Source organism: Rhinichthys klamathensis, unplaced genomic scaffold (genome assembly GCF_029890125.1).
Source record: "Rhinichthys klamathensis goyatoka isolate OS25496 unplaced genomic scaffold, OSU_Roscu_1.1 h1tg000645l_1, whole genome shotgun sequence".
NCBI classification, from domain to species: Eukaryota; Metazoa; Chordata; class Actinopteri; order Cypriniformes; family Leuciscidae; genus Rhinichthys; species Rhinichthys klamathensis.
Genome location: NW_026607091.1, coordinates 136,829 through 158,814, shown reverse-complemented (window position 1 = coordinate 158,814; position 21,986 = coordinate 136,829). Strand labels below are relative to the sequence as shown.

General features: G+C 39.8%; 1 protein-coding gene across 1 annotated transcript; it reads right to left on the bottom strand.

The window, feature by feature from the left end:
- Positions 1 to 1,898: 1,898 nt before the first annotated feature.
- edn3b (endothelin 3b) lies at positions 1,899 to 9,041 on the bottom strand. Its single transcript, XM_056241480.1, has 4 exons — positions 8,831 to 9,041; positions 7,435 to 7,621; positions 2,875 to 3,015; positions 1,899 to 2,286 (listed from the first exon to the last, which is right to left on the bottom strand). Exons 1-4 carry the CDS (start codon positions 8,892 to 8,894, stop codon positions 2,238 to 2,240), a joined length of 441 nt encoding a protein of 146 aa, XP_056097455.1. The 5' UTR covers positions 8,895 to 9,041; the 3' UTR covers positions 1,899 to 2,237.
- Between the last annotated feature and the right edge of the window lie 12,945 nt (positions 9,042 to 21,986).

Sequence of the window (21,986 nt, the reverse complement as noted above, 5' to 3'; positions counted from 1 at the left end):
TACGATACCCTCATGTCACGATTCGATACATATCACGATACGATATTATTGCGATACTCCAAGACATAAGATAAAAGGTTAACAAAAAATTGTTAAAAATTCTAATTTGGTATTACATTGTGTGTGTAAATGAATAGGCTTGGACTTGGTGCTGATAACCCAATGCACAGGACAATAGTGACACCAGAATAAAAATATTTGTGATTCTGAAGCTGAAAATACATAATTATTGACTAGATATATTCAAAATAATGTAGGCCACTTTTTACACAAATATTTCCCCAGTTGCATTATTATACATTATATTCAACATTATATATAGTAGTTTAATGTAGTACTGACACTAAAACTCTGTAAACTTGAATTTTTTCTCACACATTAATTTTTATTTTGGGTGAACGATCCACGACACATATTGCTGCATTTTTGTATTGCGATATATTGTTCCACGATATATTGTTACACCCCTAATTCATAATAAATCAAGCTTGTCATTAATATCGGTCTAAAATGACAATTTAATAATTAAAAGCTTTAACAAATACAAATATTACCAATGCAAATGAAGTAGTAGTGAAACTATATACAAATTTTTATTGCTAATAAGCCATTGCAGGTGTTGAATGCAAGTATCCTTAACCCTCTGTTGTTGAAAAATAAAATGTTTTGAATTTTTAAAAAATCGTAATTGGAATGGGTCGAAACTCAGTGACTCTCGCGGCAGTTGCTATGTGACCACAAACAAATATTAAATAAATTGTGGACTTGATTCAAAAAAGCTAGTCACAGTTTTTTTTTAAATAGTTACACTTGTGTTGACCACCATAGGAAATGAAAGAAAAATATGAAAAAAAAGATAACGATTTTTTTGGGGGTACAATATATAAATCAGCCACAATGCAGAAAAAAACGTATGGGGTGACACTAAAAAATATCAAGAGTGCAAAAGAGACTGTAATAAAATGAATGGAAAAACTGACATTTCAAACTAAAAATATCAAAATCTTGACAAAAAGTAGTCTTTGAGAATGTCTGAATACATATTCAAATCCACAACCTAATAAAAGGAAGTTTTAATTTCTAAAAACAACTATAGAATGTACAAACCTCTTTATATACAGTAGAGCTATATAATAATCTAGGGTTTACACCTTGGCATTAAAGATGTTGTTTTTTACTCCCACCAGATTACACTAATCTGCCTTCAAAAGTGGATTGTCTCCATTTAAACATGAAATACAGCTTTAATTGAGAAATAATTGTAAAACAATTAGGGGGTTTTCTTTATTATTTTCAAGGGGGGATTATCATAATTATTGCATAAATATTAATTAGTAACATAACATCCTCTCAAAATAGAAAAGGAAAAATATTATTAAACACAATTATGTTACATTTCAGATGTTTGGTCACATCACAACACAAGTGTGACTCCTTAATGAACAATAGCAGAGGGTTAAATGATTTGGTGAATAAAGCGTTTATGTACCTAAACATAAATAAATTAAACTCTCAGGTCATAGTTTAGTATAGTATTTGATTATTAGACCATTTAGTATATAATATTAGCTTTCAATATTTGATCTTAAAGACATCTGTGGAATATGAAATGTCATAAGTTGTTGTGGAGACGGGATAAAATGAGCAAAAATGTATAGGATATTATCTAGAGGTTATAAATTGTGGCAGTTAATCTTTCTCTCAGGAGACTTAGAGTTGAGTTCATCCACAATAACTATGTTAAGTGTTTCATTTTCCACTAGCCTCAGTACACGTACAAATTCGAGACCCACTTCAACTCCATCTTCACACAGTAATCCCTCTGTGTGCTCTCTGAAAATATGCCCACAAAGTGGAGATAATGTTGAGTGGCAGGTCTACTTCCAATACTGCAAGACTCCCAAATTCCCAAAGGATGTCCACTGAGTATTTGCATTAAATGTAGATGTAAAGTCAGAGTGAAACACTGAAACAAGTGGACATGATTTTAGCAAACATGTGGGTGCCACACAGACATCCTTCCGAAATCTGCAAAGAGTTTTCTAAAAGAATTCACGTGTTACCGTGGACCAGATGAGGAAAGGGTGTTCCAGGAACTATAACACGTAGAGGAATGCAGGGTATGTTTTGCTCCACATCTGTAAAAATCCAAAGCCTGTACCAAGTTAGGTGCCCGGTTTGATGCTGATCATTAGTCCTATCTCAGAGGCTCGTGATGGGACGAGAAGCCAGCGCTTTTACCCAGGTGTACGTCCTCGCAATCTTCTGTCTGGTACATTCTGTGTTCTTGATAATTCAAAACAGAACCATACAGTATCACACACTGAATAATAATGGAAGCAGAAATTCAGAATCAGCTATGATTTTCTTTAGAATCTGAGAATTGATCAATTTATTGTTTTTCTGAGTAAAAAAAAAGAGACTATGTAAAGCATCGTTGATGTGTAAATGTGAGGGGTCATTGCCATTGTATTTATCTGTCTGACATCAGAAGTTTAGAATGACTTTTTTTTATGAATGTTACTGTCACTTTTTTAATCAATTGAATGTGTCCTTTGCTGAATAAAAGTATTATTATTATTATGTTAATCTTACATACCCCAAACTTAAGAATATTAGTGTATCACGTTTTCCCACAAAAGTTTTAAACAGCACAAGATTGATAATAATAATAATAATAATACATGTTTTTTTGAGCAGCAAATCATTATAGTAGAATGATTTCTGAAGGATCATGTGACACTGAAGACTGGAGTAATGATGCTGAAAATGTAGCTTTGCATCACAAAAATAAATTACGTTTTAAAATGTAATACAGTATAAAACAGCTATTTGAATATTTGACAATAGCACTGTTATATTAGTTGTGTGTACCTTGCATCACAGAAGTTATAGCACTGGGCATCGTTGTGGTCAGCACATGTGCAGCGATGAAGCGCCACCGCTACTGTCCCGCTGGAGCGTCTCAGTCGCTGAGGGCTGCGGTAACTTGACATGCCATAGGGAACTGTGCGCCTGCAGACACCAGAACAGAACAGACACAAACTCTTGTTTTTACTATATCATTTCATTTCCTATGATCAAATGTTTTCATAAAACAATTACACTGTAAAAAATAACCCTGTAAAAAAACGGTAAACTACTGGCAGCTGTGGTTGCCAGCATCATACCGTAAAAATACGGTGTGTTACTGTTTTTGAAATTAACAGCTAAATACCTATTGTCAGCTACAGTATAAAATTTCAATTTAACAGCTATATGCTGTGGTGATGGCGCAGTGGATAAGACACATGCCTTTGGTGTGAGAGACCCGGGTTCGAATCCACTGTGAGACACCAATGTGTCCCTGAGCAAGACACTTAACCCCTAGTTGCTCCAGAGGCGTGCGACCTCTGACATATATAGCAATTGTAAGTCGCTTTGGATAAAAGCGTCAGCTAAATGAATAAAAAAAAATAAAAAAATGAATGAACACAAAAACAGTAACACACCGTATTGTTACGGTATAATGCTGGCAATCCGTTTTTTTACAGGATATTTTTTACAGTGTACACATTGACAAAAGTTAGTGTTTCTTTGCACACTATTAATAATTTCCACCTATTTCAACTTAGTTAAATTTTTAAGTATAATCAAATTGGCTGTACAAGTCATTTCAACTTAAATTATATTAAACTGACAAAAAAAAAACAGTGAGTTGAATCTCATATAACATTAAAAAGTTAAGTAAGAGTTAAAGTAATGTAAAAAAAACACGTTTTCATGACTTATTGATCATATCTTTTTCTTTCTTTTTTTTTTAACAGTGATTTGGTTCTGAAATGACAAAAAAAGAAGAAAAATCAATAATTGGTCAAATATAGCTAATAGCCAATAAAATAATGGTTTAAACTGTCGCTATCCATATTTCTTGTCTATTGCCACTAGATGTCAAACGCTGGGTTACTCTTTATTTCGATGGTCCACTTTAGACATTCTATATAAGTAACTTTGTAACATGTCAACTAACTCTCATTACAGTATTAGTAGACTGTAGTAGCCAGTTAGGTCAGGGTTAGGTGTTATGGGTTCATGTTAGTTGACATGTAATTGTAAAGTAACTTATAGTCAGTAGAATGTCTGTTGGGGAACCATCAAAATAAAGTGTTAGCCGATATTAAACAGACAGTCTACTAATGCTTTAATGACTCATAGTTATGTACTACTTGCAAAGTTACTTATAGTCAGCAGAATGTCTATTGGCCTATCGAAATAAACGTTGCCTATGCCAACAACAATAATAATTCTGGAATGAATTAGGGGATTCTTTAGCACATTTAAATGTGGTTGTTGTTCCTAATGCTGTCCAGTGTACATGACCTTTCTGTTCAGTATGTTGCACATGAAATGTGCTTTAATTTCCCTTCATTTTTTTTTTTTTTTTTTAGTTTTGCTTTTTACACAAAATAAAAACTTTTTTCTTTGTTCAATAAAAAATGAGTGACACAGTGACAACAAATATTCAGAATAGTCTCACTCAGTTGGACTGAAGCTGAAGAGGTACGGCATTGCTTTTGAGACAACAGGTGGCCTGGTAAATCGAGTTGAAATGTAGTTTTGATAGTGTATAACAGAGAACAAAGTCAGAAAAGTCGAGCCAGAACATAAACAATCACGCCAAACAGATTATTAAAATATAAATCCCACCACACATGGCACAAACTGGGCTGAGTTCATCCACCCTGGCATAACACACAGATGAACACTGTCCAGTCAGATATAGCATCTGTAATTGTGCTAATATTTACATGGAGAACAAGTTTCAATATAGAATATAGCATTCAAAAGTTCAAGTCTCTTATGTTCACCCTTTATTTTATCAAAAAATACAGTAAAAACAGTAATACTGTGAAATATTTGATTTATATATTTATATTTAAAATAAGTTTTTAATATATTTTAAAATGTTATTTATTCCTGTGATCCACCAGTGGTGAAAATCCCGTTTTTAATGTTGTTTATGTCTATGTGGTGTTTTTAATATGATTTAAGACAAACTATGTGCAGATTCATAAGCACACACCATTGCTGAGTTTTTTCTCCTTAAATCTGCAGTGGACCAAAGACAGTCTCAAAAACACGGTTTGAAATCGCTGGTGTTTCTGACGTCACAAACTACCTTTGTAACCAATCACGTCAATGTGTGATCGTCAACGAGTGGATCTCTGAGCCGGTGTGAGTGAGTGGAGGCGGGGCTCATTTGAATATTCATAGAACCGCGTATACTAAATGAGGCAAGGGTGTAGAGTTACATTCAAACAATTTTGAGGCATGAAGAGTCGTTTTTCAAGGAATTTTTTTTTAAATATGTAATTTGGGTGATCAAATATGAGTTATAAGGGATGCAATTATTGACTAAAGGGGGACTTTACATCCAGTGGGTTTGGTGTCTCTTGTCTCAAATCCAATGACGCTGGTAGTGATGATTCTCTCTGACCAATCAGTGGTCTGCAGTGTTTGCATGGTATTTTACAGTATTTTAAAGGGACAGGTCACCAAAATGCAGTCCTGTCATCACTTACTCGCCCTCATGCCCTTTCAAACCTGTACACTCTAAACAATGCTGGGTTGTTCTAACCCAAATTTGGGTCAAATATGGACAAACCCAAATGTTGGGTTAAAAATGTAATTTAAAATTTTAACCCAACTTCAACTTTCACTTTCAACTGTAAATTTGAAGCAAGAAAGTCATACAGTAGAAAAATACCTTCCGATACTTTGTATGTTTTTGTACAAGCACTAAAAGAAACTAAAAGGAAAGAAACCTGTTGCACTCAAAACAAAGCTGGAATCACGTTGTTGGAGATAAACCTTAAGAGACTGCCTCTAGTGACGGAGACGATGAGTTGGAACAACGGCCAAAAACCGTTCTGCCGCCTCATCTGGGAAAGCTTCCATGCACTTTATATGAGCTTCTCTCTGATCTCCAGCCACTCTCTTTCTGAACGCATGCTTCTCATCTCACATCAGAAGTGTTTGTTCTCATGTTGACCATTTGGTTTGAGTCTGGAGCCAGGGGTCCGAGCAGATTCCTGAAGGACTGCCTGTCAATTTTCATGGTGAGTGATGGGTCTCGAATAGTTCAACATAAGTCTGAATCACTCTACTAAAAGTCCTGTGGCGATCCCTCTTGTATTTGGCTAAAAACTGTAGCGATAACTCATTCTTGACTGCAAGCTGTCATATGTGTACTAGCACACCAATGAATGCATGAAATTTATATCCATATATGATATGGTTTAATCATGTGTTTGCCGTCTATGAAATTAAATAGAGAGTATTAAGTATTGTGTATGATTCCTTTTTTAAATCCTTTAGCTATTTTGGTATTCGGGCCACTATAGAGCCAAGTGGGCACAGAAACAGGGTTTATTTTGAATTAAATATACTGGTTTGTGCTGGCCGTCAAAAAGAAATGTTATTCAAACTTAAATTTTCGAGCACTATGTACATCAGCACCATGGACAGTAGCCGTCACCATGGAAACACAGTCCCATCAAAATGTGCATGCGCTAAGTATTGCAGAAAACTAGAAATTTAGTTTAGGCCTCTATGTATATTTCAAAGTGTAAACATTATTAAGTCAATGACACTCCTCCAGTCTTGTCAGACAGGATCAACTAAATATTTATCAAAATACTAAAATTAATTGAAGTCATGGATGAATTGTACATAATATAAAATCATAATAGTTAATATAATTAGTAAAAAAATAGGACTTTTAATAGTACATTTTAGCAGCTTAATGAAACAATTTCAGGGGTTGTACTGTATACATGCTTTTATCCTCAAACCCCTTAATAATCCAAGCTGAATTACTGAATATTCATTGTTCTTTTACTCTACTGGTCCAATAGAATGAACAAGAAAAAAGAAAGAACAACCATATCCAGTTATTACTTTTAAGTAGTCCGGTGCTCCTGAACATAAAGGTCACTGGGTTGATCATTCATCAAGCGACAGCCCAGAACAAAAGACTTGCAAAATGGATTCTTCAGCATGACTGAGAATCCTTGACTTAATCTCAGGCGTTACAGTGTATTATTCCCAGGGGTTGATTTTGTTGAGACCTACCCAATAATACTACATTCAGAGGAGTGAATGTGTGTGTCTGCAGAATGTTCAGAATCAAATTTTAAAAAAAAAGTGTGTGTGTATATTGTAACATAATATGTTGCTGACACATGTTTGCATACAGTGTACAGCATTCATTGGTTTGTTTGAAAGTAAAAAAATAATTGAGCAATTGATTATCAAATTATTGATTATTATACTGTATAAGATTTGGTGAAATTCACTTTTTGTGGCACTTATGTAAACATTTCAGTCATCAGTGGCAAAAGATCATCTGTATTATGTCAGTGCTTTCATTGATGATACTGTAAATGTACTCACTGTGGGGTGTTGATCCAGATGATGCCCAAGTGACAGTAATAAACACATTCCCTGTCCTTAAAGGAGTAGCAAGTGCAGCGCTTGGATCTTGTGCGTGTGTGTGAAGCTGAAATGAGCTCTGCTTCTCTCTGCTGATGTAAAATATTGTTCGGATCATCAGACAAGTCTTGAAATGAGTGCAGGTCTCCTGTGCGGGACAATGATAAACCTTTAATTTGAACAATATTGCATCATTATTATTAATACAGAGCAAGAATGGCACACACACACACACACACACACACACACACACACACACACACACACACACACACACACACACACACACACACACACACACATATATATATATTATAACACATTATTATAACACATTTAGCCTAATTTGGGACTATGATTCATTTTGTGACTTTTTTGTAATTCCCATTATTTTCAATAAGCGTTTCTCATTAGATTATAACGTACTGTATACAATTGTATAAACACTAAAATTGTATAAACACTTCAATTTAAGATGACTTAGTTGCACGCTATACATTTACTTAGTAATAACAGTAAATTATGCATAATTATAAGTAACTAACCCCAAACCAAACCATAACTGTAACTATATAGTAACACGAAGTTAATTAATATTAGACCTACTTACTTTTTTGAGTTAGTACAATGTAACCATGTCACCCTAAAATAAAGTGTAACCTAAAATTGTTATTTAAATAGCCATACATTTAAAGCATAACAACAAATACTACCATGGTGCAAAAACTAACATTGGTTAATACAATAACTAACAATGAGCAATACATACAGTATTATTACGTTAGTTAATAAAATACAGTTGTTCATTGTACATGTCCATTAACAGTACAACTTTTGATTTTAATAATGTATTAGTAAATGTTGAAATTAACATTAACTACGATTAATAAATGCTTAGCATGTTTCATTGTTTACTTTAACTAATATACTAAACTAATGTTAATAAATGTAACCTTGTTGTAAAATGTAACCATGTTTTCTATATTAGTAGGCCTATTGTTATTGCATTACATTATTGAGGAACCGTTTTTATTAATTTTAAAGAAAGCGTGGATAATTTACATCAAAATAATATCACAATGCAAAAAGGCATAATCATCCTGAAATCAACTTTAATTTGGTTACTTTGGTTTAATTCACCTCAATTCTTGTGATATTGACATGTTCTTTGCAGATTTTCTGAGATTCACCCACTAATTCACCACATACAGCCAGTGATGAGGACAAAAATATGTAGGCCTGTTAAAACTTAAACCCGTAAACAATTTTACAAAAAAATGAATGTCCCTTAGGCTATAAATTTAGGCATAGGCATGTAAAACTCAGACAGAGAACAGCGGTTCAGAATAGCACTTACCCACGGTGAAAATGTTTAACAAACTCAAAATTAACAAAAGAGCATCAGCAAACAGTTTTGCCATTTTACAGCCTCTTTAGTTAGTTAGTGAAAAAGTTGTCAGGCGCGGTTATCCGAGTTTGTAAATGAAAACAAGTCCATTTCAGTGCAGAGAGCAATTCTGAGCATCATCTTCATCATCTCTGAAAAATCTCTGGTGTTAAGGAAAATGCGATTTAAAAAAAAAATCTTGCCTACCTACTAGATTTATAGCGCGTGCTGACACCACCCACCGGTGAGCGCACGCGCGCTCAAACACACACACACACACACACACACACACACACACACACACGTGTTGCCTATAGTTTCAGAGGAGCGACTGATGCTCTGAAACATGACAGCTCATGTCAGCATGATATTAAAAGTAGCGCACTTCGTATAGGTCCCTTTATATTCCCTTCTTTTGAGTATAGATAGCCTATATGGTACAATAGGACGTTATTTGCACATTTTCTCTGTCCACTTCAGGAATTTTAGCAGCTAATCTTTCTCACCGTTGAGGAATTCGCTCATGTTGATGTAGCCTACCTAGTCCATTATTTATTATTTTACCTTCTGAGCTGGAAGACATTAAGTTTGGCCTCTTTTGAAAACCAAACATGTGGTTTCTGGGGTGCCTCAAGTTTAATAAACTACAATAGCTATAGTAAATTGTGGCATTTATAACAGGTGCATTCTGAATACTGCAATAATCATCTGTGTGCACTGCAGTGACATTCGCCTAATCGTATTAGTTATAACGTGGCACTATGAGGCACTTTTTTGGGATGTTTTAGTAAACAGAAACTCATAATTACGTTTTCTTTATAATATGCTGGCAAGGAGTAACTGAAAAACAGGGCAAACAAAGGAAACTAGACGTGAAACTATTCAGTAACCATGGCAACTAACTAGGGAGTAATCAAGGACTAAACTGAAAGGGAATACAAGAGACAGAAGCACAACAACAAAATGACAAGTATTCTGAATATAATTTATTCAGTATGTTATACAAAGGTGTAGTTTTTCTTCTTTTTTTGTATTTTGTTCTATTCCTAACTGATAAATTAATAGTTTAATGTAATATGACATATTTACTTATCTGAATTTCATGAGGGTCTTGGCAGAAGCCATGTTTGGGCATGGGACATGCCTATCACTCACCCTGAATCAAACCCACAAACATCAGGAAGTTTTCCCATCCAACACCCTGGTTAGCTGCAGTGGAGAAAAAGGAATTCCACACCAATTATTTTGGGGGGAAAAAAGAAAAGAAACAATTCACTCGCATGAATCTCTCATTTTTGTGGACAGAGGGAAATAAGGACTTTCGTATCAGTTGCTGTAATTTTGCAATCATTGCAAAGCAATTTAAACTCAGAAATACTTTGAATTGACCCTAGACTGACTGCGCATTCATTCAAATAAATCAAAGAAATATTATTATCCTTTGTGGATATCATTTCCAAAGGTGCTTATATAACAACAAACAAGGTTTTCATAAGCACTTTCAGTTATTATGATGAAAAACATTTTGGGAACCCAACTCCTGAGGGCATTAATGCATGCAATACTTAAGAAGCTCTACCTCAAAAGCCACTAAGTACATGAAACAAAAATATATGCAACATCAGTATTCAAACATATATGCACAATGCAAACACAGTTTGATTGTACAGCCAAGTAAAACAAAACACATTTGAAGCTTTGCCCAGACCCAGCTGTGAAACTGTACAGAAAATCTCTAGTTTAATCACTTTTATGACCTAACCATAAAAACAGGCTAGTAAAAGAACCCCTTCTGCAAACTAACATTCCACGTGGACAAAAACTTCAGATTAATGGTTGATATAAAAAAAATATTACTGAGAAAAAAGAAAAAAAAAAGGCTACTGGGCAAAATAAAGCTCATTTTAGTGTGTGTTGAAAATGGGCAGGCATTTTTATTATGGAAATCAGCAGCCTCCTCAATTTGAAATGTAATAGTTTACCGAAGTTGAAGTTTAGAGAGACTGTAAAATATAATTTAGTTTGGAGGAAAAACTAACATTTTAGTGTCCAATGAACATACGGTATATTTTCATCAAAAATAATTCTACAGATCTTATCAGACTTGGAGGAAAAAAATGTGAATCCTTATTCCATATAAGAAAATAAGCCACGAGGAAGACATTCTGAAAAATCCAGCATTGGATTTTATGTATATTATTATATTATATTATCAGTTTTATGAAAATTGTGAGATTTATCCACTACATGTGTTATCCACAGATCTATCTCTGACGTCACGAGCATACCCTCAATATACAGTGAATCTGTGTGTTTAAAGCACCATTTCAAAAGAAGTTCCCACAGAGTGGTATTATTGTATTGAAAAGGATTTGAAACTAATATGGTCATTTTCTGTTGTTGGTGTTGGAGTTGTTGGTGTCCATTTGAAGAACTAGATGTCCTTTGTTTGCAAATCGCTGGAATCCATAATGTGTTTTACTACAGCCATAAGAATCTGTGAGAATTCAGGTTGAGTGTTTTGAAAATTACAGTACTTTTCTCACCATTTTGAGACTAAATGAAGTGGGCATTTGGGGGACACTCACCAAGTTCTGATTCAATTCATTAAAAATAAATACTTCAATGTAGAATTCAAATTGCATCAAATGCATTTGAGAGAGCACTCAGGCATGGTGAGATTCAAGGAACTGGCAGACATTACTGAGACCTGATTAGTTCATTATGTTGGACGCCTTCATTCCCAGATGGCTCACAGACTAGTGTCTTGTGGACAAACTAAATTTGCTTTTGGTTTATAATCCATTAAAAAATATTTTAAGGAGTAACTGTCATTGCATTTTCTCAACTCAATTTGAATTTCATTTTAAAACATCCATTAATACAGTTCATCAAACACTCTTAAACACACTATGCACTGATCTGATGTTTGAATACTCCTGTGTCTGATCGTAATACCTTAAATGGAATTTAAACTCAATTGCTCTGATGCACTACATAAGCTCAGTTACAAGATCGCCTGCTTCTCTGTCAGTACACATAGAGAGTACACACTTGGGCCTTTAACTAGAATACATTAAACTTATCTGCTGCAGATCTTGCATGATGATTCAAACATAATAGTGATACGACACTCCAAATTGACTCATAATAGATCCCAGGGGTAGCGTATACAGTGTGAATAGTAGTGGTGCCAAAATGGATCCCTGGGGTACACCACAAGTGTTGGAGAGTAGCCAACTCCTACTGAACTTGATGATGGTCAGATAAGTAGGTCACCAGGATTTTGCCAAGTAATACAAGCTCCTGGAACAATATTTCTGTCCGAAAATTTTGTCCTCAACCTAGTCCTTCCCATAAACCCACCCATAAGTTATCCCTGAAATCAATTAATGATAGGTAAATAACAATGATGTAGAAGCACCTAACCTTGGATGTAAGCCTAAACTTGACATAAACTGTAGACTTGTCCCTCAAATCTGATTGGTTGATTGGAATGCTGTTCCAGGATCAACAAGGAATTGTACTTGGTAAGTTAGTTTAACTATGCCAATGCGACTCCACTTATGCCAACATAATTTTCGGTTCAATCTTCTCCACACACTATAGGAACAAAACTGTTAAATCTATGGGGGTTTTTTATCGTCATGTTTGTGGTCTCTCACATTTTGAAAATCTGATAAAATTTTTAAATCTTTTAGTGTGGGCCAGCCTTAAGAAGGACATAGTGTCCATATTATACGAAGCCTCTAAAGTGACAATTTGTAGAAAAAAAATGAACACCTGGCCGTCCATAAAAGAACATTACAAGAACATTTTGTGCACGAGAAACGTATAGTGTGTGCATAAGAAAACATCCGCTTGCTCAAATGTCACACCTGCTCGCTTGTTGATCCAGAATTATCAGGCTTGAAGATTAGTAGTATTTAATAGAAACCAAAAAACAAACAGCGATAATCCAGTAACAAATGAAGATAACATTCAGAGAGCAACATTAATACAAGACAAAGAACAGAAGCTAACTGAGGGTATAAATACACAGTGGCAATGAGGGCCAGCCGGCCAGGTGAGACTCTAATCAATTAGACAATGAAACAATGAATGACTATGGCAACCAAGGAAACAGGACCCTAACGATGAGTTTGTTCCTCTGCTCTCAAAATTATGAGTTTGTTGGGTTTTTCCATGTTGTGTACCAAATTTTGAGGTCTAGCCTATTTCATGTTTTTGTCTCATGAGAAATAGATTGATTATGAATATTCATATGATGTTGTCAGCAGATTATGATAACAAGAACTTTGTTCTCCATGACATGCACATTTTGTACAGAAAATATGAGACACATATGTAACGGAGGCCAGCTAGTAGTTGCTAGTAGATGCGACAGATGCTAGAAGCTGCAGTCTTTAGCCTCCTTGTTAGAGCGCCTGACTCTCATGCCGGAGATCCGAGTTCGAGGCCCGCTCGGAGCGGGTCGAGTGGGACTCGGGACGGGTGGAGGGGTTACACATACATAACACAGTATTAAAAGTTTCAAACCATGCAGGTAAAGGCAACAATTTGCAGAAGTCAGGCAAGACGTTTTCTTGCAATAATTAATTGACTTAAAAACATTGCCTTCTTTTATGTTAAAATCGATGAACATCTTTTTTTTTACACACTTATCAAGCATGTTATTCTCAAGAGAACATTTGCTATATCATTTTAACACAGCAATTATAATGCACCCTCTACCTCCCACTTTTCCTGGAAAAAATGAAACATATTATTTTATTAAAACAACTCAATGACAACTCAATGACAACTCAATGAACTCGATGATTTGTCCCCCCTTAAAAGTCAGCTCTGGCAAATTCTCCCTTTTTCTTCCAATGTACAATGGGTAAGATGAACTGAAGAGGTGTTTTATCTTGGTTTGAGACACACCTCCCTCCTCAATCCAACTGATCATTCCAGATAACAAGCCTTGTTGTATCAGGCAAGTTGTTGAATCAAGTTTTCTATCGAGGCCCAGATTTTACAATGGATATCAAGTGGCGACTCAAATACATAATGCAAAAGTAAACCAAATTTCCTTAAATTGAAACACTTTAAAGCAACACCATGTGATTTTTCCTCAGCGGTCGCCCTACAGGTTGGAAGCAGAATTGTCCATTACTGCTGTCGTAAATAATTTAGCCTTCCGCAGCCGACTGTCGCACGCGCATGCTCGCTGTTTATCCAGCACCGGCTTTGGAATCAACAATGGCAGACATCCCAACCTGCAAGAAGTGATTTCAGGGAGGTATATCTTGGTGACTCTGGATTGTTGACGGGGGGGGGGGGGGGGGGGGCTCGTGGCGGGTTGACTAGCTTTCGTGAGGCACACTCGCAAGGTCTCTCGCTCTCTCTCTCTCTCTGCCGTGCTCGCGCTATGTATGTTATGCGCGCAGTATGTTCTGTCTCGCATGCGCGCTCTAGATTCCGGCAGATCTGAACTAATTTGCGGGCATCAGGGAGACGCAGGAGACTCCCGGGAGACTTGGGATGTCTGCAATGGCCACAGACAATTTGAGGAAGTGGTGGGGGAAGTGACGTATGCCGTAAAGCAGTCGAATTTTGTAGTTCTTTTTGTGCACGGGTTCCTACCCGAAACCCGAAGTTACATAGTGCCAGTAAAAGCGATACAGACCACGTCAGGCTATGGCAGACGTGTCATTTAACTTATTTTAAGTCGATGTACCATCACAAGGGTCTTGGAAATATATTATGAAGGTTGAAAAACTACATAGTGTTACTTTAATGTATTGCATTACCATCAACTCCAAAGGCCCAACAATATGCGAAATTATTAACCTGCTGTTTTTTTAAATGTCTTGAATTGTTTTCATGGTTTTATGCTCTCGTTTTTTAAAACAAACCGTTCTCCTGTAAGTGAACCCTTATTAAAGGGTTAGTTCGCCCCAAAATGAAAATTCTGTCAGTAATTACTCACCCTCATGTTGTTCCAACCCCGTAAGACTTTCGTTCATCTTCGGGACACAAATTAAGATATTTTTGATTAAATCTGAGAGCTGGATCACTCCTCCATAGGCTTCTTAAGGGATCGAAACTTGCCGGCCCAGAAAAGTTAAAGACATCGATAAAATAGTCCGAGTGACTACAGTGACTCAATCTTAAGTTTATCAAGCGACGAGAATACTTTTTGTGCGCAAAAAAACAAACAAAAATAACGACTTTATTCAACTATTCATTTATTTCCTTCTCTGTGGGTCTCGAGATTTCACGTAGTGTAACTGCGCAGCGCTTCTAGGTTGTACGTCACACACACGCATCACACACATGACCAGCGTTCGGCCAATAGTGAGCCTACGTGTGACGTGCAACACAGAAGCTTTGCGCAGTTACACTACGTGAAATCTCACGGCCCACAGAGAAGGAAACGAATAGTTGAATAAAGTCGTTATTTTATTTTTGTTTGTTTTTTGCGCACAAAAAGTATTCTCGTTGCTTGATAAACTTAAGATTGAACCACTGTAGTCAGTTGGACTATTTTAACGATGTCTTTAACTTTTTGGGGCCGGCCAGTTTCGATCCGGCCAGTTTCGTTTAAAGGCCACAAAGCATTTTTATTCTATTCACAATTATATGGTTAGTTGAATTTTATTATTTGCATTTAGCATTATTTTTTCCTGCTGTGTGCAACTCTGACACGTGGCTCATATTTGGGTTGCTACATACTAGTGTAGGTGGGTTGTGGGACATTATGACAAACATTTCACAGTGCCGATCTCTAGTTCCCCTACTATCTGATGTTATCTCTAACATGACAAATGAACTTTTCTTGACATTCTCTCCAAACCACAAAGGACTGAAAACAAGGGTGTTGTTTCCCAGTAAAATATGCATAATGATGGTAATTACTCGAAAGATCGCCCTCGTCCCCGACAATGGTTTTCCCACATATTCTGTGCAATGCAAATGGGAGTAGCGTAATTCACAACACAGTCCACTGTTTACAAAGCACTATAATACAAAAAATAAATGCTGCCATCCTCTGGTTGAAATATTAATAGCAACAGTTCCAGCTTTACCAAGCTAGCAGATTTATTATGTAGACATTTAATGTGTATTGTTTATCATTTCACTTCAGTGATTGTTTAGCATATGTATGTGAGGTACAATAGCCTCATAGAAGTGAGGAGTGCATCTGTAATTACAGCACAGGGAATGTGTGTGCGTGCTGCTGAGAAAATTACAGTGGAGTGTATTAAGGAATTCTTCTTGCTTTTTTCCATTTGTTAAGGAAATATTAAAACTTTCTCTAGAATAATGGCTTTATACATGCCTGTACACACACTTGTGTATATAAGGTCTGTCATTTGTACACTCCGCTGTAATTTTCTCAGCAGCACGCACACCCGTTTCCTGTGCTGTAATTACAAATGCACTCCCACTAGAGAGCACATTTCCTATCAGGCTATTGTACCTCACTGTTTAATAGGGCTGATTATGCAATAATACTCCAGATATTAGTGCAATTCTTTGTATATATATATATATATATATATATATATATATATATATATTAGATGTATTTGTATGAGGTAATATATTTATAACAACAAAAACGTTTGCTAAAAAGAATAAAATAAAAGAAAGAATTCAGACAGCAGGCCTTCACAATTCATGATTGCTTTCAGTTTCATCAGCAGTGCATCTGGATGCCTTAATTCATAAGTGAAGGATTTCTATCAGTCATGTCAAAAATTAAAATTCTGTCATTAATTACTCACCCTCGTGTCTTTTCAAACCCGTGAGATTTTCTATCATCTTCGGAACACAAATGAAGATCTTTTTGATGAAATCTGAGAGATTTCTGTCCCTCCATTGACAGCTATGCAACTGACACTTTGACGCTCAAAAAGTTAATGAAAAGATCGTGAAACGAATCCATATGAATTGAGCGGTCACTTTATATGAATTTAGGCTTTTAAAAGACACGATCACTTTATATGAATTTAGGCTTTTATTTACATATAAACATTCATAAACTCAGACATCAGTTGTGGTAAACGGAAGCTCAAGCATGTTCTCTTGACGTAAGAGAACCAACGAGGTTCATTCTCGTGTTACGCAGCACGTTTGAGCTTCCTCAAGAACCAATGAGGGTGACGAATGAAATGAAGACATAAAACATTAATTTATATTTTAATCATATGAAATTAAAATTTCTTTTGTCAAACAAATGAGTTTTAATGTTAGAAAAATTGTGATTATTCCTTAAAAAATAAAGTTTTGATAATTTATTATATTGTTAGTATTATTACATTGAGAAGTAACTAATTTCTACTGTACAAGTTATATTTTTCTGTCAAGTTATAGCAAACTTTTATTTTGACGGGTTGCTGTGAAGTCCTTTGAGTTTCTGTGTTTATGATGGGTGTTTCTCAAACGGAAGGTTATTTATACTTCTGCGTCGGACCTATGCCGGAGCCTCTACGCTATAGACTATGCGTTGGTTCTCATTTATACTTCTGCGTCGTTGTCTGCGTTGACACGCAATTACACATGCAGAGGGAGCATGTGAAACATCTCGGTTACACATGGTAACCCTCGTTCTCTGAAGGAGGGGACAGAGACCTATGTCGTGACCGACCAATAGGAATCTCGCTTGAGAGGCCAATCTACTTTGAGTGAAACTAAACAAGCCAATGCACATTGGCGTGCAATCATTTGCATCAGCTGCGCAGCCTCGCAGCGCTGGTATTTAACGCAGCTGGTGATGATTGCACTGTAGTTTTTTGCTGAGGAGCCAAGCCTGAAAAAGCTGGCCGTCCCAGCGGGCGGTAGCAGATGTGGCGACGGGACATACGTCTCCGTTCCCTCCTTCAGGGAACGAGGGTTACCATATGTAACCGAGACGTTCCCTATCAGTCGGTCACTATGACGTATGTCGTGACCGACCAATAGGAATCCCTACCAAAGCGCCACAGCTGCTGCACCCCATCCCCGCCCTGTGCAAGCCTCTACACCTTTTTGCCTATAGGATGAGGACGATAGGAGGAGGCTTAAACAGAGTGTATCTGTCACTGTTGCTCCGTGATAACCCATACAGTGAGATTATTGGATAACACAGGGAAAGCGTGCCCTTCAGTTAGGAAGGAGGACGCTGCGGAAGCCACTTACTTCAAGGAGTTATGTGGGGAACACATATGGACTAGCCCGAAGGCTGTACTACATATGAGATAGTGGATAACTTAGCCCAAGGGAAAGACATGGGCTTCCGTTAGGAGCAGACGTGGAGAATATACACATATGGGATCCCCATAGGGTCACACATATGGAACCCAGCCCAGATCCGGTTCTTAAGGATTCAGCGGATAAAGGCCTGGCGCCGGACACTCCGCCATGTCCGGGCCGAGGGGTTTTGGTGGACTCAACAGGTTTTTACTCTGGAGCAATAAGGGTGCACAGTAGGGTGCAGCAAGCCGACAAAGCCGGACCTCTCGGTGCTTCTACCCGTTTAGGGTGAGAACACGGGAGGAGACCGGCTCTACATGTAGGCTATAATATCTAGCGAACGTGTTAGGTGTCGCCCAGCCCACAGCTCTACAGATATCTGTTAGCGAGGAGCCACGTGTCAACGCCAGGAGGATGCAACACCTCTCGTGGAGTGTGCATGCAACCTGAGCGGACAGGGCACGCCTTGTGCTTGGTAAGCCAAGGCGATGGCATCCACTATCCAGTGGGCCACCCTCTGCTTGGAGACAGCCTTTCCCTTCTGCTGGCCTCTGTAACAGACAAAGAGGTGGTCTGAGGTCTTGATGCTTTGAGTTCTGTCCACGTACATACGCAGAGCACGAACGGGACACAGCAAAGCCAGGGCTGGGTCTGCCTCCTCCAGGGGCAGCGTTTGCAGGTTCACTACCTGGTCCCTGAAGGGAGCGGTAGGAACCTTGGGCACATAGCCAGGCCGGGGTCTTAGTACTATGTGGTTGTCACCCGGCCCGAACTCGTCGACCGAAAATGCGTGCAGGTCCCCTACCCTCTTGACAGAGGCCAGTGCAACCAACAGCAAAGTCTTCATGGAAAGAAGCTTTAAGTCTACTGATTGCAAAGGCTCAAAGGGAGCATACTGAAGTGCTCGAAGCACCAGGGAAAGGTCCCAAGAGGGTAAGGAGGGGGGTCGAGGAGGATTTAATTGCCTCACCCCCCTAAGAAACCTGACGACCAGGTCGTGCTTTCCAACTGTTTTGTCATCTATGTGGTGAAATAGCTGCAGCATGTACTTTCAGGGTGGAGGGAGACAGCCTTCCCTCCAACCCTTGCTGCAAGAAGGAAGGCACACACCCTATCGAGCATCTTCTGCGGTCTTCCTGGCGAGAAGAACACCACTCAATGAACGGGTTCCACTTCAGGGTGTAAACACGTCTTGTGGACGGCGCCCGTGCTGAAGTGATGGTGTTAAGTACCTCTGGGGGTAAGTCACCTAGAACCTCCGCGTCCCTTCCAGGGACCAGACATGGAGTTTTCAGAGGTCTGGACGCGGGTGCCATAGGGTGCCCCGTCTCTGAGTCAGAAGATCCTTCCTCAGAGGAATGGGCCAGGGAGGGACTGTCGTGAGGAGGATGAGTTCTGGGAACCAAGTCCGGGTGGGCCAATAGGGAGCCACCAGAAGGACCTGCTCCTCGTCCTCCCTGACTTTGCACAGTGTCTGCGTGGCTCACTGGGGGAAACGCATATTTCCGTACGGAGCAGCACGTCCATGCCCTGTAGCGGCCTTTTCAAGCGGCTCAGTGCGAGATGTACTGCCAGCAACTCGAGGCAATTGTTGTGCCAATGCAGTTGGGGGTCTGTCCACACCCCTGACACTGCATGCCCGTATCTCGGGATCTCGAGCGGGGTTACCGCTGCTGCCGCTGCCATATGCCCCAGGAGCCTCTGAAAGAATTTCAGTGGGACTGCCGTCCTGCCTTTGAACGTGTTCAAGCAGTTCAGCACAGACAGCGCGCTGCTCTCTAAAGCGCGCTGTCTGTGCGACCGAATCCAACTCCATACCGAGAAAAGAGATACTCTGCACAGGGGAGAGTTTGCTCTTTTCCCAATTGACCTGAAGACCCAACTGGCTGAGGTGCCTGAGCACGAGGTCCCTGTGATCGCATAGCTGATCTTGAGAGTGTGCTAGTATGAGCCAGTAGTCGAGATAGTTGAGGATGCGAACACCCTGTTCTCTCGTGGGAACAAGGGCCCCCTCCGTGACTTTCGCGAAGACACGGGGGGACAGGGACAGCCCGACGGATAGGACATTGTACTGATATGCTCGACCATCGAACGCAAAGCGCAGAAACAACCTGTGTCGAGGGAGAATCAAGACATTCAGGTCGATCGCTGCAGACCAATCTCGGGGACGGATACATTCGAAAATGCGTCTCTGCGTGAGCATTTTGAACGGTAGCTTGTGGGGGCTCCGATTCAAGACTCGCAGATCCAAGATCGGTCGTATCCCACCACCTTTCTTGGGTACAATAAAGTAGGAACTGTAGTGCCTTGACCTCATATCAGCTGGAGGGACTGGCTCTATCTCCGATATCCACACGCAAGACATGGGCATCGGCTGCTCTCACTGTAGTGGAGTGGATGGCCCGAAACTTGGGGGGATGCCAGGCGAACTGAATCACATAGCCGAGCCTGATGGTCAGAATGAGCCAGCGAGATGGAACGGGGAGCGCTAACCAGGCTCGCAGAGACCGCACAAGCGGGACCAAAGGGACCGTATGCGTACCAGGAGTGGGGCAGCGAGGTGGAACACAGGACACAGGGAGGCTCTCTCCGGGAGGCAAGTGTGCTTTGCAACACTTACCTGGTTCCACGGGGCAGGAGGTGCAGGAGGCGGCTCGGTGGCATTCTCAGAGATGGCGTTCCTGGACCACCAAGGTGGACATTGCACGACCCACTGACCGTGCAGTGACCTTCGTCGCACGAAGCGTGAGGTCCGTTGCGGCACGAAGTTCTTGGAGAACTTGTGGATCATGACCACCCTTGTGCAGGTCCTTCAGTGCCTTGGCCTGATAGACCTGCAGCAACGCCATGGCAGGCATGGCAGAGGCAGCTTCCCCACAGGCCTTGTAAGCCTCGTTGAATAGGTCCGGTCCGATGAGTACTTACAGGCCCGGGAAGGAAGACACGGTTTTCCGCGCCAAGTGGAGTTAGGGCACAGCTGCATTGCAGCGGCCTGCTCCACTGGTGGGACACACGTGTATCCCTTAGCTGCCCTGCCATCAAGGGTGGTGAGGGAGGAGGAGCCAGTAGCCACGGTTTCTGGCAGTAAAAGGTGCCGTCCACGTCCCCGTGAGCTCCTCATGCACCTCCGGGAAGAAAGGCACTGGGGTGGGTTACTGAGAACCAGCGCGCACCACCCCAAGATACCAATCGTCCAGCCTCGAGGGCTCGGGACATGGTGGAGGGTTCCACTCGAGCCCGATCCTGTTGGCGGCCCGGGAAAGCATGGTCATCATCTATGGGTCCGACTCGGGCACCGCTGGCACACCCGAAGGAGGCAGCAGCTCTGAGCTGTCGTCCGCGAAAAAGTCTGACCCACCCTCCGATTCAGCGATCAACATCTGATCGATGCGGGGAGCACCAGGTTCCTTTGGTGGCTCAACTGGCTGTGGAGTGTGAGAGGGGTGAGGGTTCCTAGGAGGCTGGTTTCCCGAAGGAAGCGCACTCATCGTAATCCTCAGGTCTCCCGTGTCACTGCCCGAAGCAACCCTCTGAGGAGGATTGGATCGAGGCAGAGGCACAGGGACTCCGCCCCTTTGAAAACGGCTGTTGAGCGCTCTCACCACGCACCTTACCAGCTGTGAAAACAGCTTTTTTGTTTTGCTCAGTTTAAAAATAAAAAACAGAAAACAAAAAAGAGAGAGAGAAGAGAAGACCGCTCGAGCTGCTGTGCTGTCACGCCCGCACCAAAGTGGAGAGGTCCAGAAGAGGCTTGCAGATTCACTCTGTGTAGTCAGCATACGAAGTGCTTGGCTCCGAAGCAAAAAGCTAGAGTGCAATCATCACCAGCTGCGTTAAATACCCGCGCTGCGAGACTGCGCAGCTGATGCAAATGATTGCACGCCAATGTGCATTGGCTTGTTTA